This window comes from Anopheles nili, chromosome 2 (assembly GCF_943737925.1).
Source record: "Anopheles nili chromosome 2, idAnoNiliSN_F5_01, whole genome shotgun sequence".
Taxonomy (NCBI): Eukaryota; Metazoa; Arthropoda; class Insecta; order Diptera; family Culicidae; genus Anopheles; species Anopheles nili.
In genome coordinates this window covers 42,908,212-42,923,258 of record NC_071291.1, presented here as the reverse complement: position 1 = coordinate 42,923,258, position 15,047 = coordinate 42,908,212, and the positions used below count along the sequence as shown (strand labels likewise).

The 15,047-nt window shown below is 47.0% G+C and overlaps 3 protein-coding genes across 3 annotated transcripts; all 3 read left to right on the top strand.

Moving 5' to 3' along the window:
* Nucleotides 1–3,623: 3,623 nt before the first annotated feature.
* Nucleotides 3,624–5,744, top strand: LOC128721656 (IQ domain-containing protein N). Its single transcript, XM_053815431.1, has one exon. It carries the CDS (start codon nucleotides 3,770–3,772, stop codon nucleotides 4,109–4,111), a length of 342 nt encoding a protein of 113 aa, XP_053671406.1. The 5' UTR covers nucleotides 3,624–3,769; the 3' UTR covers nucleotides 4,112–5,744.
* Nucleotides 5,745–7,209: 1,465 nt separating this feature from the next.
* LOC128731010 (protein max) lies at nucleotides 7,210–9,060 on the top strand. Its single transcript, XM_053824105.1, has 6 exons — nucleotides 7,210–7,295; nucleotides 7,432–7,606; nucleotides 7,696–7,764; nucleotides 7,836–7,943; nucleotides 8,024–8,147; nucleotides 8,387–9,060. Exons 2-6 carry the CDS (start codon nucleotides 7,508–7,510, stop codon nucleotides 8,566–8,568), a joined length of 582 nt encoding a protein of 193 aa, XP_053680080.1. The 5' UTR covers nucleotides 7,210–7,295; nucleotides 7,432–7,507; the 3' UTR covers nucleotides 8,569–9,060.
* An 856-nt stretch (nucleotides 9,061–9,916) lies between these two features.
* LOC128726052 (solute carrier family 23 member 2) lies at nucleotides 9,917–13,364 on the top strand. Its single transcript, XM_053820212.1, has 3 exons — nucleotides 9,917–10,068; nucleotides 11,401–12,911; nucleotides 12,990–13,364. Exons 1-3 carry the CDS (start codon nucleotides 9,940–9,942, stop codon nucleotides 13,042–13,044), a joined length of 1,695 nt encoding a protein of 564 aa, XP_053676187.1. The 5' UTR covers nucleotides 9,917–9,939; the 3' UTR covers nucleotides 13,045–13,364.
* The last annotated feature ends 1,683 nt before the right edge of the window (nucleotides 13,365–15,047 follow it).

The following is a 15,047-nucleotide window of genomic DNA, read 5'->3' as shown; positions in this document are numbered from 1 at the left end:
GCGTTACGTTTTTTCTCAGATAATCCCCTCCTTCCGGCCGCACAAATAATGCAATCAAGTGAGTGCTTTAAATTAATTCATTAAACTTGCCTGCACGCTCATCAACATCGCTCGCCGAGAGTTGCATTATGCAACACCCTGCACCCCATTTGATGCCCCCCTTCCCGGCGACATTATTCTGACCGCTCACCAAAACCAAACGTTCAGAACGTTCTCCGCTCGAATCGAATTGGATCATCGATTGTGCGATTGTAAAATTGCTCCTCTCGAATTAAAGCCGGAGGCTGGACAATTGACAAAACCCCCCTGCCTCCGGGGAGGATGCTTTCGTAACAGCAGGATTAGATCGAAGGGTATGGGCAATTGAATTATGCAACCTGAAAACACCGTCACCGACGGGCGATTCTGGAGTGCGGTTTTTAAAATAAAACCCATCGATTAGGCCACAAATCTCACGAATGGCAGAGGCTGCGAAAGCGAGTCATTGAAATGTGAAAACAACAAAAAAAACCACCGGAGGTCAGCAAAAGCATTGACGCACCGATGACGTACGTTTTTCAATGGGTTGTTGCTTTTTGTGTTGTTGTTGTTTTCCTTCTTCTTGCATCAACCACACAAACGACTGCTCAACGAACTCAAAACCCCCCCATCGCCCGAACGACGCACGTATCCAATAAAAATGCAATGTCCTCTTTGGGGCAAAAATAGACTCTTCCCTTTGCTCGCGATGGGCTCGTTCTAATCAGTGCCACTTAAGAACGCCATCAGCTCACCTCTCGCGAGACCTGGTCATTGGCTGGCAGTGTGAGTGTTTTGATTAAAAAAAAAATAAAAAGCACTTACAAAAGAACGTCTCTGCCGGCCGTCGGTAGCCTAACAAAAGCCGCACCAATTTAACCATATTTTACCTACCTTTTTGATTGCCGCGCTTCACGAGGGACGTTTCGTTTCGTTTATTCCTTGCGAGCAAAGAAGGGAATTTGAAAAAAACCGCACCAATGCACCGGGATGAGTGCAACAATGCACCACACGCTCTGGATGGGGGATGAAAATTCATCTCGTGTCGTTTTGTTGCAAAGAGCAACGTGGGTTTGATTTTCTCTTCTTCTGCTTCTGGGTTTTGTGACGACGAAGCCATCCAGCCGGTGGTGATGTTCACGTTGCACGTGTTTGGTCGACCATCACATACGAGATTCGACGCATTTCCACCGAGCTCAACACCGAGCTGAGGAAGAGACAAATGGTGAAGCGATCACACAAGGGTCCATTGTTGATGTTGGGATGGGGTAAAAATTGATCGTTACCGAGTTGATAAGGGTGTTTTGTTGGGGCAATAGTAAAAAAAACGATATAGAACCATCCAACAGAGAGTTTTATGTTTGTTCAATTGCCACCCCGCGCGAGATGGTGAAGTTCAATTCCATATTGCAGCTGGGGCGGGAGTTGGGCCTTTATTTTGTTTTCAATTTAAACGCACCATCAAAACCGACGGTTAGTGTGAAATGGGAATGAGTAGAGACCGATTTCAAAACGATACGGGGTAGAGTCGATCAAATCGAATCAAAAAACACTTTTTGTGTTGATCGTTACCTATAACATCTCGGATAGTGTTGCCAGGTACCTAAGTCTCGCGCTGGATGACCGCAGGCCCTTCGCTTAATTAGCCGAAGCCGCCAAAACCAACGCACCAGCCCATATGCCCATAAATAGAGACAACTCGTAAATCAATCGATGAAAGGCAGGAAAAAAATAGCCTAACAGAGAACAACCACCAAATACACAAAAAAAAGCCCCCACACATCTTTGACCCTGACTCAAACCGACAACTGGCCACAACAAGCGGGCTTCCGAGCCAGGTTCATCTAACATGCTTTCGGAAGGCTCTCCGATGGATTCGTTGCATTGGCGCTAAAAAAAAAAAAAAATAAACCACCCCGATGATGTCATGCGCAATTGGATGCATTGACGCCAACGCCGAGAGCTTCCCATTTTCCCCCAGTTTCCCAACGCAAAACCCGATCGTTCCGGGTCGGGCATTCCGGTGGGAATGTTGGAACCACGATGACTGCGTGCCTGCGTATCTTCCCGCGTCAGTGCGTCTGCCAACCGACGGGCGGGCGTTTTTGCTCGGTATTTTTAACTTTTTCCCTCTTTTGGCCTTCGTTTTTGGTAGGGGTTCAGTTATCACTAGCGAGTGGGCCCTTTGCAACGTTTGATAATGGCCGCCCTGTTGCCGTCCCTGAACTCCCTCGGGGCGAAACGTGGTTTGAAAATGGGATCACGAGCGTTTTTCACACGCGGGCTCCGGGTTCCAGCAGTTCGTGAACGTTGGTAAATGGCCTTACGCTGGAAAAGCGAATAGTGACAATTGAAAAAAAAAACCTTCCGTCAAGTTTACTGCGCCTCAGAGCCACGTGACGTAATCGGCCTGCTTCGATTGTCAAGGATGCATAGAAATGATCGATTTGTTTTTGATGGTTAAGGCACGATCTAAGCCGGATTTTGTCTGGAGTTTTAGGTTGCCGGTAACGGTAATACGTACGGCATCGGTTTACGCTTCAGGTTTAAATACCTCCAAAGCGCTGGAGGAACTTCGCTTGGATGAGCATCATTCGTAAACAGCAACCTCCCGCGTTGTTTGTTTGTAGCAATTTTGAACTGCTTTTTTCGGGCATTTTCCGCACTGCATGACGGCAACGATCATCGATCAGATTGGGGTGATTCGCATCCACCCTTTTCGAGCCCTCCCAAAACCTACCCCACGTCTATCCGGATGGCGCACACATGCTTGTTGTTTGTTATTTCTTCGCTTTTTTTCCATTATATACCTACACACATACAGCAGCTTTTCTCACAATTCTCTCCCACAGAACAACGGTGCGGAATGGTCAAGTAAGTGAAGACGCGTTTTTAGGGTGCATATTTTAGTGCACTTACTGATCGCGCTTCCAAACATCCCATTCCCGTTTACCACGATGCTTCCCATGGGGTTGACACGCTTTTCAAAGGCACCTACCACCTCTCGCACGTGTTCTGGCAACTCTGGAGGCATCAACTCGCGGCGTGTCAGCGTGCAAACGAGTCCATGAAAACGAGCATCCTATCGATCGTGCGCAAATGCTGTGGCACACACTGTACGCGCACAGCATCATCTCGCCCAGCAGCCTGTGTCCAGTCCTGTGTTTGCTCTCTCTCTCTCTCTCTCTCTCTCTCGTTCGTGTGATTTTCCTCTCCCGGTATCTTGCGCCCTTGTTCCGATCGCGATCTCGCTCACTCAGGGTGTGTGTGTGTGTGCTTTCCGCGGTTGGGGTATTTTTCTTTTCTTTTTGTTCTTGTTTGTTGTCGTTCGCCTCCTCACAGCTGAGCCATACGCACCCACGACGCGACGACCGGTGGCCCTTAGACCTGGCATCCGCTCAGAGAGTCAGCCAGTCCCAAAGACACCGTTCGGCAGAGCAGACGTGTGCGCGACGACCTCGCCTACAACAAAACGATCCCCTCAAAAGCTCAAGTTTACGCTACACGGAAATTCCATTCCGGAAAAACGCATTCACACCGTGCCTTTGGGCGGCTGGTGTTGACAGTGAAAGTTAAAGGCGGCACACCTTTCGCAAATTGTGTGACCAATTGTTGCAAGCGCACACGCGAAAGAAAAACAAGTGCGCGTGAGCGAGAAAAGAGCGCGAGTGAACGCATCGATCGGATCGCGGACTTTAGCGGGACACTTCGACCGCTTGTGGCAGCCTCCCGAAAACCGGTTCCACACGACATGCACATTCATCCGAGCTCCCCGAACTCGTCCCAATCGGAGGACGACGCGGCCACAAAGATCCAGGCCGGATTCCGTGGTTATCGGGTGCGCAAGCAGATGCGAGGCCAGGATTCGGCCACTTGCCCCCACTCCGGTGGGGTGGGTGGTGGCCCAGGGTCTGGTCCGGTCCCATCCGGTACGGTTGAGGATAAATCCGCCACCAAGATACAGGCGAATGTGCGCGGGTTTCTCGTACGTAAGAAGCAAAAGATGGCCACCGAAGCGGCGACCAAGATTCAGGCCAGCTTTCGGGGTTTCAAGACGCGCAAGGAGCTTAAATCAATCAAAAAGGACAAATAGAACCTCCTCGCAGCTGTGGTGATGGCGGTGGTGATGAACAGGGAAGGGCATAAGCAGCAACAACACACTTGCGCGAGTTGAGGACGACACGAAAAGCTTTCCCTCCTGCTGGGAAAGGTGGAAAAATTCGCCCTTTTTGCAGCTCGAGAACGGTGATGCGGGAATTGATTGTCCCCTCTCGTGCCCTTTGCCCATCGGAACCAGCTCGTGGATGGACGTGTGGTGGAATTTCGTGTGATGGCTCATTGTGTCTGGTGAACTTTTCGTGAACATTCTTCCGGCAAACTGTTTACATACGGTGGGGGCGGCCTCGTGCGTTAGTTTCTATATCCGTACCATCGCCACCGTACCATCCGTCGATCGCTGCATCTAGCGTTCCACCATATCCTTCCGCCTCTAGAGTAAATGTGTAATTCCCCCCCGTCCTTTCAGCTAATGTTTTCCCGCCGAGCGACGGGAAATATGAGCAACGGCGCGCTCGGCGCATCAAAACAAACATCTGCCTCATAACGGTGCAGCTTCGCGCTGTAGCGAGCACGGAACACGCTAACTAGACACGTCTCATCTGCACGCACAAATTAAAACACACGCCAACCCCCGAACGAAGAAGATGGTGGCCAGGAAAAGTGTAGCATTAGTGTCCGGTAGAGGAGGAGCAGGAGAAGGAGGAACAGGGAGAAAACGGGGTACGGTTTGGAGCGGAACACTAAGCGAGAGACCCATCGAAGCATAGGATCATTGGTTTCTGGTGGAAGCCCCGTTCTGGGGGAGAAAGAGAGAGAGAGAAAAAAAAAGGAAAAAATGCCATCCCGGGTGCTAGAGGCAATGGAAAAGAATGAAAAACCATCGCGCGAGCAAGGTAGCAAAGAAAAGTAAGGAAGAAAGATAGAAAGAGAAAGAGAGAGAGAGAGAGTGAGAAAAGAAGAAACAAGAGAAGCAACAAACTGACTGACAGCATCCAGCACGAATGTAAAGGGAGCGAGAAGAAGAATAATCCAACACCCAGGAAAAAAACTCCTCCGTAAACCTAGACGATCCAAATTTTCTCCGGCACTCCACGGGTTCGGCTTGGTACGCGGGAAACTCCTACAAAACTCTGGAACCGGCCGCTCCAGAAAAGTGAAAGCAATTAACTCGGTGGGGCATTCGTCCGGTCACCTTCTCCCATACCCAACACAAACGTCTACAAACCCTGGGTATCGTTTATGCCGACGCGCACCAGAACCAGACCGATCGAGAAAACGCAGGAGGCGGTGCTTTTCAAACAACATCGTAGCGCGTCTTTTTTTTATTTTTGTATAATGTTGCGCTCATAACATTTAGGAGGAATGCTTGGGCACTGGAAGCTCCTTCCTGCTAAAGTGCACCCCCCCGTAGGGTCATCACGTTCGTGTTAAACAGATGCCGATCCGTTCGCGATCGGCAGGGCCGAAAGTATTTTAGAATCGTGCATTGCTACTCTTTTTTAAAACTAGTGATATAGTAATAGATTTTGTTTTCTGTCTTTGGAGAAGTAAGGGCCAGCGAGAAAGGATAGAAACCATAGCCGTAGCGTATGAAGGCGATTCGTGGGAGATGAATATGATATAATACGTTGTTAATAAATGCTACATTATTAGAGAATAAATCTGAATATGAATCAAGCTGACTTTCTGTGCTTCAAAGAGATGCATCCATAACAATTCGTTCTCGTTTCTAGATTAGGAGATGAGTAAATAAATGGTGTTGACTTGATGTTGAAAAAAACACACACACACAGGAGGATGATCATCAACAAGGCGGGGGGGTGTTGTACGTAAAAACTGCGAGGACTACAACGAGAGGATGAGGCTGGCCGGTGATTCTATTTCGATTTCGCATATTTTTGCCTGCTCGAAAATAACTCCCTCATCGCCTGCTTCAATGGAAGGCGAATCCATCTCTCATTTCACCCCGTCGGCAGCTCCCAGCCACCCCTTCCACTCCCCCATTCGCTCCTTGCTGCACACTACAAATGGCCAGGAGAAATTAAGGCCGACAAGAACACTCCCCTACTTTGGTGCCGATTGACGTGTTAATGTGTTTTTTTGCCATTTTTTTTCGTGTTTTTAAAATCTCAAACGAAGTCAATACTAAGCAGACAACTGCCCCCTCTCATGCCGTTTCCGAAATTGGGAAAAACGACGGTGCTTTTTAAAATCCCGAACCATGTCCATGCCTGTGCACACACATACACACACACACAAAAGAAAATATTCAATTTTTGGATTCATTTTGTACAAAAAAAAAGTGTACAGGATGCTCATCTGCTGTGGCGTGTGGGAAAAATATCTTTTTAGAGGGTGTATTTTTGATGCATTAAATCCATCTGAATCGGAAATGATCTGCCGTGAGGAAAGCGAAATTGGCAGACTCAGTGGGTTCAGGATAAGGTTACTGATTGATGATTAAGCCATCCATGATGATCTAAAAATCGATATGCTGCGCTAAAACTAAAATAATTTCTACTAGGATGGTCATTTACGGCTCCGCTTTACGTTTGGATCTTTCTTCAACTATATATTCTGCAATACACATGACTTCATGTTATAATGTAAACTGAACGAAACAAACGTATGTTATAGATTTCTATCAATCTATTGATGATGTTACTACAATATTATTATCATATTTAGTAAGCATCACTTGATTGAACGAAGAATGCATTCTGTTAAGCTACACAGTTCACGTTTATTAGTGATGACTCACAAAGCGTATGCACCAGTATGTTCATAAAAAATAACATTATTCATACAAACCTTTCTACAAACATATAAAACTCGATGACACAAAGCGCACATCCTTTTCACGCGTTTTCGAAAATATTTTTAATTTTATCACGTACAACGGACATTCCGAACTTTTGAAAAGACACTCCATTCGAACGTCATGTTTGACGTAGCGATTGCGACTTGGGTCATGCGAAACGCGTGAAGGACATGCTAGGTCCCCTATCAACTTGCGATAAATAGCCCAACCTTTGCGTTCTCGCGGACAGAAAATAAAAAATAAAGTGTGGTTCACAGGAATTTTGAAGACAGCTTTCAATTGTTATTTTTCCTTCTTCGCTTGGCATACAAGTGAAATCATAACGTGTTGCACTGCACCTGCGCCGCTAAAAGAGGAAGTGCGTGGTGCGTAATTCGGTAATTTATGCTACTCTGAGGTAAGTGTAAACAATACAAAACTCCCTTGGTTTGTTTTTATGTACGGTATCGATGACCGTACTTCAATAACAAACTAAGGAAGGCACGAAAGCTCATTAAGGATGACGCAGTAACCGGAACACATGGTTGGATTAGTTTTGTCAGCTCGATCGACCGCCTTCATCTCGGTTCGCCTGCATTGAGAACCATCGTAGAAAGTAACAGCCCGTGGATGCGCTTGCACGAGGATAACCAAGGACGGAAGCAAAGCACCGGCGAGTGGTACGACAATATGAGTGATGATGACCGGGACATCGACATAGAGAGCGACGTAAGTTTGGGCCTGATAACGAAGCAGCACACAGCTTGTTGGGACCGTTTTTTTTAACCCATTACGAATACCGTACCATTTCATTGCAGGATGGGGATGATTCAGACAACACCAAATCCCAATCTCGCTCTGGCGCCGGCAGTCACTTCTATTCTCAGGTCAGCACCACGACGTACTGGGATTGAGATCCGTTCGGTCCCTAATTCTGTTACTATTTGTTTTTTTGTAGGCAGAAAAACGCGCCCACCACAATGCCCTTGAACGGAAGCGACGTGATCATATCAAGGACAGCTTCACATCGCTGCGAGATTCGGTACCATCGCTGCAGGGTGAAAAGGTACCGTACAAACTGCCTTTACAAGCCATCCGGTGTAAATACAACTTGCTCGTATGGCACATTTCTTCTCATCGTTGCAGGCTAGCCGCGCGCAGATACTGAAAAAAGCTGCAGAATACATTCAATTCATGCGGCGGAAGAATAATGCGCACCAGCAAGACATTGACGACCTGCGTAGGCAAAACGGTATGCTCGAGTCGCAAGGTAAGTTTACATTTCTAAATGGTAGGAAATCGCTCCAGAACGCGTGATGACATCTTCACGTTTGCGCGCGTTTTGCAATACATATTAATGCACGGGCTGTTGGCGCGGCTCATACATATTGCATACGCACGCCGCCTGCGTAGAGTGTTATGCTTTTACGCGCTATTAAAAAAGCCGCATACCCACGTGAATGCACGGACTCTGATTTTAAAATGTACCATCTATCCCCCGCAAACCAGTTCGCCACCTGGAGCAGGCGCGGTCCACTGGGAACTTTGCTGATGGCGCCGATCTGGGCCACGCAATCAACGACAGCTCCCGCGAATCCGACAGCTCCGACATCGACGAGGTTCCGAACAACAACAACAACGGGCTTGGCATGCGACGAAACAAAAAGATGAAGACCAACTCCAATTACTGAGGTTGCTCAGGCGGGCGAAGTTTTGGGCGCAGTTCGAGCGGTGGCATTGTAACAAATCAAGTTACATACGTTTCAACATCGGACGGGTCGCCCCCTCTTTGGAGTAATTTTAAGTGATAGGCAGTTCTCTTTATAGCTCATCGAAAAACTCATTTTCTCTATTGTGTACCGTACCTTAGCAGTACGAGCTCAAATATAGAACTACAGCTGAAGGCTGTTTACTGTATTGTTTACTATACGAACGTTTACTGCGAACTACAACAAAAAGGTTGCTGATTGCAGCGTATCAATCGGATGGATTCGTAAAACAAGTTTCAGTTTTGTGTAAAGTTTGTAAATTTACTTGTGTATTAAGGATTTTTTTGCCACATACTCAGAGACCAGGGAATATATTCTTGTACAACAAAACACGTAATCACAGTGTCAAATAATGTTTATATTTTAAACAGATGCACGCTGGACAAAACAGAAATAAAACGATATTTAGTGATACGAACCAAAACAAAAATTTCTGTGCACAATTTTATCTTATGCAAACGCGTGACTATTATCACATCAAAAGGGATGCACAGGAAGAAAAGCATCGAAGGTACAGAATCAACTTTGCATTCCTACGAATGCGTGAAAGTGACACCAAATTCAGGAGCAAGTTCAAAATTGCTCGCTGTACATAGAACACCCCGGGTGCCGGTAGTATTCCGGTTGGAGCTCGATGCTGGATCCGTCCTTTTATCGTTGATAAGCCCTGGTGGTCTGGAGGAATAATGACATGCAGCATATTGACAGTCGTCTCAACATTTTATGGCCATTGTCGTAAAGCGTAGCAAGTTATTTCTCCTTCCGCATCCAACGTCTAGAACTAGACGGCGGATCGACGCACGAAAGCTGGACGGTGCCCGAGCCGGCGGCCGTGCAACACACTGGTGCCAAATAAAATAAACGGTCTCGGTCCCAACGAGTTAGTTGGGTGCGAAACGTGTTGGCATAAAGAGAAACCACGAGACGATCGGGAGGGACACCGGCAAGGGTGTCTTATCGGAGAAAACCTAGACTGTTGTCTGGAGAGGTTTGGTACTTCTAAACGTTTGCCTTTGAGCTTAAGCGTTTTCTAGCCCCTATTGTGAGCAGTTCAAACTAAACTCGATACTTTGCTCATTCGGTGTTTCTGTGATAGAATTGTGCCACAAGAGTTAAGGCAATCTCCAGTGGAAAAACGGTGCTACTGATGCCGGCCGGTTGTGCGCAGTGTTAGAAAACTGTTTTCTCAATTTCTGTCCTTTTGAATTTACCCATATGACACGCTAATCAGAAGTGTGAGTTTGTCGAACTGCAACTAGTATTCGCCTGCCTTAGTGCAATCAGTAAGTCGTGATGGAACAGAGCCACAACGAACAACCGGAGCAAGAACACAAAAAACCCGAGAAGGCTCGGGGTGCCGACATAAACTATGGCATCGACGATAATCCACCGTGGTATTTTTGCATTATGATGGCGCTGCAGGTGCGTATGATTTAAAATAAAAATGCGTAGCTTTCGAGATAGAACATCAACATGAGATAGCGTTGTAGAAGGTATGTGGTATAGGCAGTACTTGTCCGGTGTAAACTGGAATTTATCAATCAATGTACTATTGCCATAGCGTTCAATAACAATCAGAACAAATTGGCTGAAATGTGCAGGAACAGAATGCATTGATAGTCATTCGCTTATATGCTTTACTTAGTCCGAGTTGATTGGTTAGTAGCAAGTTGTACTTAGTCCGACTAGCTTACAAAATAGAATTAAAAAAACTGATCAGAATGTTTGCGTATCTGAGTACCCTGGCCCCATGTTTTTTAACAATATTTTGTAATATTATAATATAGTTTTCGATAACCCCATTTGTTGATATTGATCAGCGTTAAACGTAGCGTGCAAGAATGTATCAGAGGTTTCCGATGGGATAAACATCCAGAGTTGGTGTACTGGCAAAAGCTTAGCGGGTCATAAGCGACCAGCATCCCATGTTTTTCAGCAGGAAAATGAGCTGACTCACCTTGTTAAGCATATTGCTAGCTTTAACATGTTATCCTCCGACTCCATCTTCGTTGAGATCAATGATGTTTCGTTTGACAGAATGTGCTGCGTTTCGGCTTCCTGTATCCGGAAGTCGCTATTCTGCACGTATTTACAGCCCTGTTCTTTTCTGTTTCACTTCTATGAATACTTTGGGCATATTTTTCTAGCAATTTGATGGACTTTGTTTATCAAACAATCACGAGTTTCACTATGGTTGCGATTGTAAGATATTGCGACCGATTTATAAGAAAAAAAAGCCTGCTTGATCGTATGTTTGATGTGCACGTTTTCTTTTATGATTAGATGCAAACGATCAACATATTTGAAGTAGAATTTCCACAAAGTTTATTAGTTTATTTTGTGTCTTTTTGGATAACACTAACACCTCCCACGCGCACACTAATTGCAAATGGCTTAAAACGAAAACAAACATATTGACAGAGTGCTTCCGTTACAAGGTGATACTATTTTTATTTTGCTCGTATATTCATGAAATGTTCGACTAAAATGTAGAAAGTACACAATAACAAACTTCTAGAATAACTAAAAAGCTTCCAGACAGGTGCTCATACTGAAAATATCCCAATTATAAACATGAAAAACATTGTTAAAACACGTGGTTTTTCTTTTTGTGATAACTTTTTCCTTGGAACGAACCAAAAGCTTGTACATTTCAGACATGCAAGCTTGAGTCATGAACTTGGTTGTAGAAACCCACCTATAGAAGAAGTAGCTGACAAACTGAGTCAATGTAACCTTATCATCCTTTTACAGCACTACCTCACGATGATCGGTGCGATCGTTTCGATACCATTCATCCTAACCCCGGCCTTATGCATGCGCGATGAGGATCCGGCCCGTGGAACCATAATCTCCACCATGATATTCGTGACCGGTCTCGTCACGTACCTACAAGCAACCTGGGGCTGCCGGCTACCAATCGTCCAAGGTGGCACCATCTCCTTCCTGGTGCCGACGCTTGCCATCCTTAATCTGCCCCAATGGAAGTGTCCACCGGCCGAAGTGCTGGACGCGATGAGTGACCCCGACCGGACGGAACTTTGGCAGGTGCGCATGCGCGAATTATCGGGTGCAATTGCCGTTGCAGCCATCTCTCAGTGTGTGTTGGGCTTCAGTGGGCTGGTGGGTAAGGTCCTGCGCATAGTCACGCCACTGACGATTGTGCCGACGGTGGCACTGGTGGGAATAACGCTCTTCCGGCATGCCAGCGAAACGGCCTCGAAGCAGTGGGGCATCGCAATCGGTACAACAGCGTTGTTGACGCTATTCTCCCAGGGTTTGGCCGAAGTATCATGCCCGGGTTTGGTGTACCGGAAAGGACACGGCTTTCACGTGACCTGGTTCCCATTGTTTAAACTATTTCCGGTGCTGCTCACGATCGCGCTCATGTGGACGGTGTGTGGTGTGTTGACGGCAACCGGGGTTTTCCCCGAGGGTCATCCGGCTCGTACCGATGTCCGGTTGCGTGTACTGCAGGACGCACCATGGTTCCGTGTGCCCTATCCGGGTCAGTTCGGGTTACCGACCGTATCGCTGGCCGGTGTGCTCGGTATGCTGGCAGGTGTGATCGCGTGTACGGTCGAATCGATCAGCTACTACCCGACGATCTCTCAAATGTGTGGTGCTCCACCTCCGCCATTGCACGCCATTAACCGGGGCATAGGGATCGAAGGGTTGGGTACGGTGCTAGCCGGACTATGGGGTTCCGGCAACGGAACCAACACGTTCGGTGAGAACGTGGGTGCAATCGGTGTAACGAAGGTGGGTAGCCGGCGGGTGATTCAGTGGGCAGCCGGTGTCATGATTCTGCAGGGTGTCCTGAACAAGTTCGGGGCCGCTTTCATTATGATACCGGATCCGGTGGTCGGAGGCATCTTCTGTGTCATGTTCGGTATGATCACGGCATTCGGGTTGGCCGCACTGCAGTACGTGGATCTACGGTCCGCCCGGAACCTGTACATCCTTGGACTTTCGTTTTTCTTTCCGCTCGTGCTGTGCCCTTGGTTGCAGGAACATCCCGATGCGATCCGGACCGGTAATGAGACGGTCGATTCCACGCTGTCGGTGCTGCTCGGAACCACCATTCTCGTCGGAGGTGTGTTGGGTTGTGCGTTGGACAATCTCATTCCCGGTACGCGGGAAGAGCGTGGGTTGGTCGCGTGGTCGAAAGAAATGGCACTGGAAGTGGATCCTTCCGATGAGGAGTTACCGGGTGAGCAGAGAAACACGTTCGATTTTCCGTACGGAATGGAGCTGCTTCGACGGTGAGTTTACACTGGAGAGGGCACTTTGAATGAGGAATGCGCGTTAATTGTGTTAATTGTGGCGTTCTCTACTTACAGATGGAAGTGGACCCGTCACGTACCGTTCCTTCCGACGTACCGGATGAAACTGTAAAACGACGCTAAATCGCCATTCCGATGAAAGTAAACTTTTCTCACAAACAACAGACATCGCAAACGCATGGTCGAGTCGTTCAATCTACTTTATTTGATAAGTCCACAATACTGCTACCGTTAAATAGCATGCCACCGTGAATAAAGGTACCCACTAACCTGAACGATTAAAACTGGTCAACTCTACTCGATCGAACCAACCCTTACACCGTCGCGTACGGTTTGCTTATCAAAAAACAGGACCAAATAAATATTGCTAGTGTAGTGGTTGCTCGGTGTGGGTGTACATTTTTGGCATCCAATGATTACTACGCTGATACCCGCAAACGCTTTGGCAACTTATTTTTCCCCCTCCCTCTTAAACCCACTCACTGTCTCTCGGCGTGGTAAGGTAACAAATCTTGATCCCGAACGTGCGGACGTTAATTTGAAAACAACTTTCCACCAACAACCTAACGATCCCAGCAGGAAGCTCTAGAGGGTTTCATCGAAACTATCTTGCTACACTCTCCACTAAGACAACGGTTCGCTAACGCCTGTCGCGAATTCTTTGCCGGAAACGAACGGTTAACATTTCCTTTCCTCCCCTGCCATAAATCACAGAACATTCGAAACGTAAAACGTTAACTAGTTTTCACAGACCACCGTGACAGGGCGGTGGTGTCCTTTTTTGATTCGATCGTTGCCTTCCAATTCGCTTGCTAGCGCAAAACGCTCCACCACTTATTGCCGTTGGAAAAAAAACGCTTGTAAAACCATTGTGCCGCTGGAATCTGGTGACGCCTTGGAGCCATCTGCTGTGTGCGTGTGTGTGTTACTGAGCCAGCACGACGGGCTTATAAATTGTAAAAATATTCTACTAATAACAACCACTAACCACCCTTCAGACTTCCATTGTTTTACCAGTCCCTATCCCTATTTTCGTTGGTATCTCAAACTCTACGAATTTCTTCAATTTTTTATTGTATTTCAAATTGGCTAATTGTGCTACAGTTTGACTCGACAGTAATGATTGGGTGTGTGTGCGTGAGTGTGTTTGTTTCCCGCTGTGATCCTTTTCCGAATGGCACAAATTTGATCTATCATTTCACTCCGAATCTGATACGTACCATGGCTTCTATTTAGAGACTAAACAACCGTTGATCGCTGCTTTCGCTTACCGGCGCTTTTGAACGCGCGACGTTCCTTCGACTTTACGATAACTTAACTCCTACACGGGTATAGTGTATCATGAAAAGAAAGGCACCAGAGTGGCGAATACATATGCGAAGTTCTACGTGAGGTTGTAATGAAGCACTCATAGCTGCTCACCGTGTTCCCGGGCCGGGATCATATCGTCGTGACACAGATTGCACCGCCTTACGTGGCGGTGTTGCGCAGAGTGAATCACACCGTCCCCGGGAATCTTTTGCCTTCTGTCCGCAGGACCTTAAATGCGGTGGCTTCAATGCAAAACCGTACCTCAAACGGACGCATCACGGATGCGTCCATTTGCAACGCAACACGTGCACACGAAAAACCGAAAAAACGTGACAGCATGATCGATGCACCATGGAGGCGCCCATGGTGATCGTATGACGTGCACTGCTTTCTCTACTTTAAACTACGCTTCCAACCAAGAGCAAAGGGCTCTTCTCGCCGGTGGTGCGATCGATGGATTCATTTGTGCCCTTCTTTTCCGAGAAAAACAAAATACAATAAACGATAATGGCACCTACGCTTGCAGTCTGTGACACAGGATCTGGCACACAGGCCGATCGTGACACAGGATCTGGCTCCCAATAAGGACACGCAATGGCAATCAAGAGAACGAGGGCAAGACAAACGTGATAAAATACATTTCTTTAAAAATCCTTCCACTGTGCCCGCACAACGTACGATCAACCTTTCTCTCTTGGCCCTTCTTTCTCGCTAACTTACGCTAGGTTCTCAACCTCGGAAGCTTCCTGTGTTTGTTTAAAGTGTTCGTTTGTTCCTACCATTCGCACGTGTGCGAGGAGTAAA

Excerpts from the sequence above, each read along its gene's own strand:
- LOC128721656 (XM_053815431.1), top strand. The coding sequence starts at position 3,770 with ATGCACATTCATCCGAGCTCCCCGAACTCGTCCCAATCGGAGGACGAC.
- LOC128731010 (XM_053824105.1), top strand. The coding sequence starts at position 7,508 with ATGCGCTTGCACGAGGATAACCAAGGACGGAAGCAAAGCACCGGCGAG. Across the intron at positions 7,607-7,695 it reads ACATCGACATAGAGAGCGAC|GATGGGGATGATTCAGACAA; the intron begins GTAAGTTTGGGC and ends ATTTCATTGCAG. Across the intron at positions 7,944-8,023 it reads CATCGCTGCAGGGTGAAAAG|GCTAGCCGCGCGCAGATACT; the intron begins GTACCGTACAAA and ends TCATCGTTGCAG.
- LOC128726052 (XM_053820212.1), top strand. The coding sequence starts at position 9,940 with ATGGAACAGAGCCACAACGAACAACCGGAGCAAGAACACAAAAAACCC. Across the intron at positions 10,069-11,400 it reads GCATTATGATGGCGCTGCAG|CACTACCTCACGATGATCGG; the intron begins GTGCGTATGATT and ends ATCCTTTTACAG. Across the intron at positions 12,912-12,989 it reads GGAATGGAGCTGCTTCGACG|ATGGAAGTGGACCCGTCACG; the intron begins GTGAGTTTACAC and ends CTCTACTTACAG.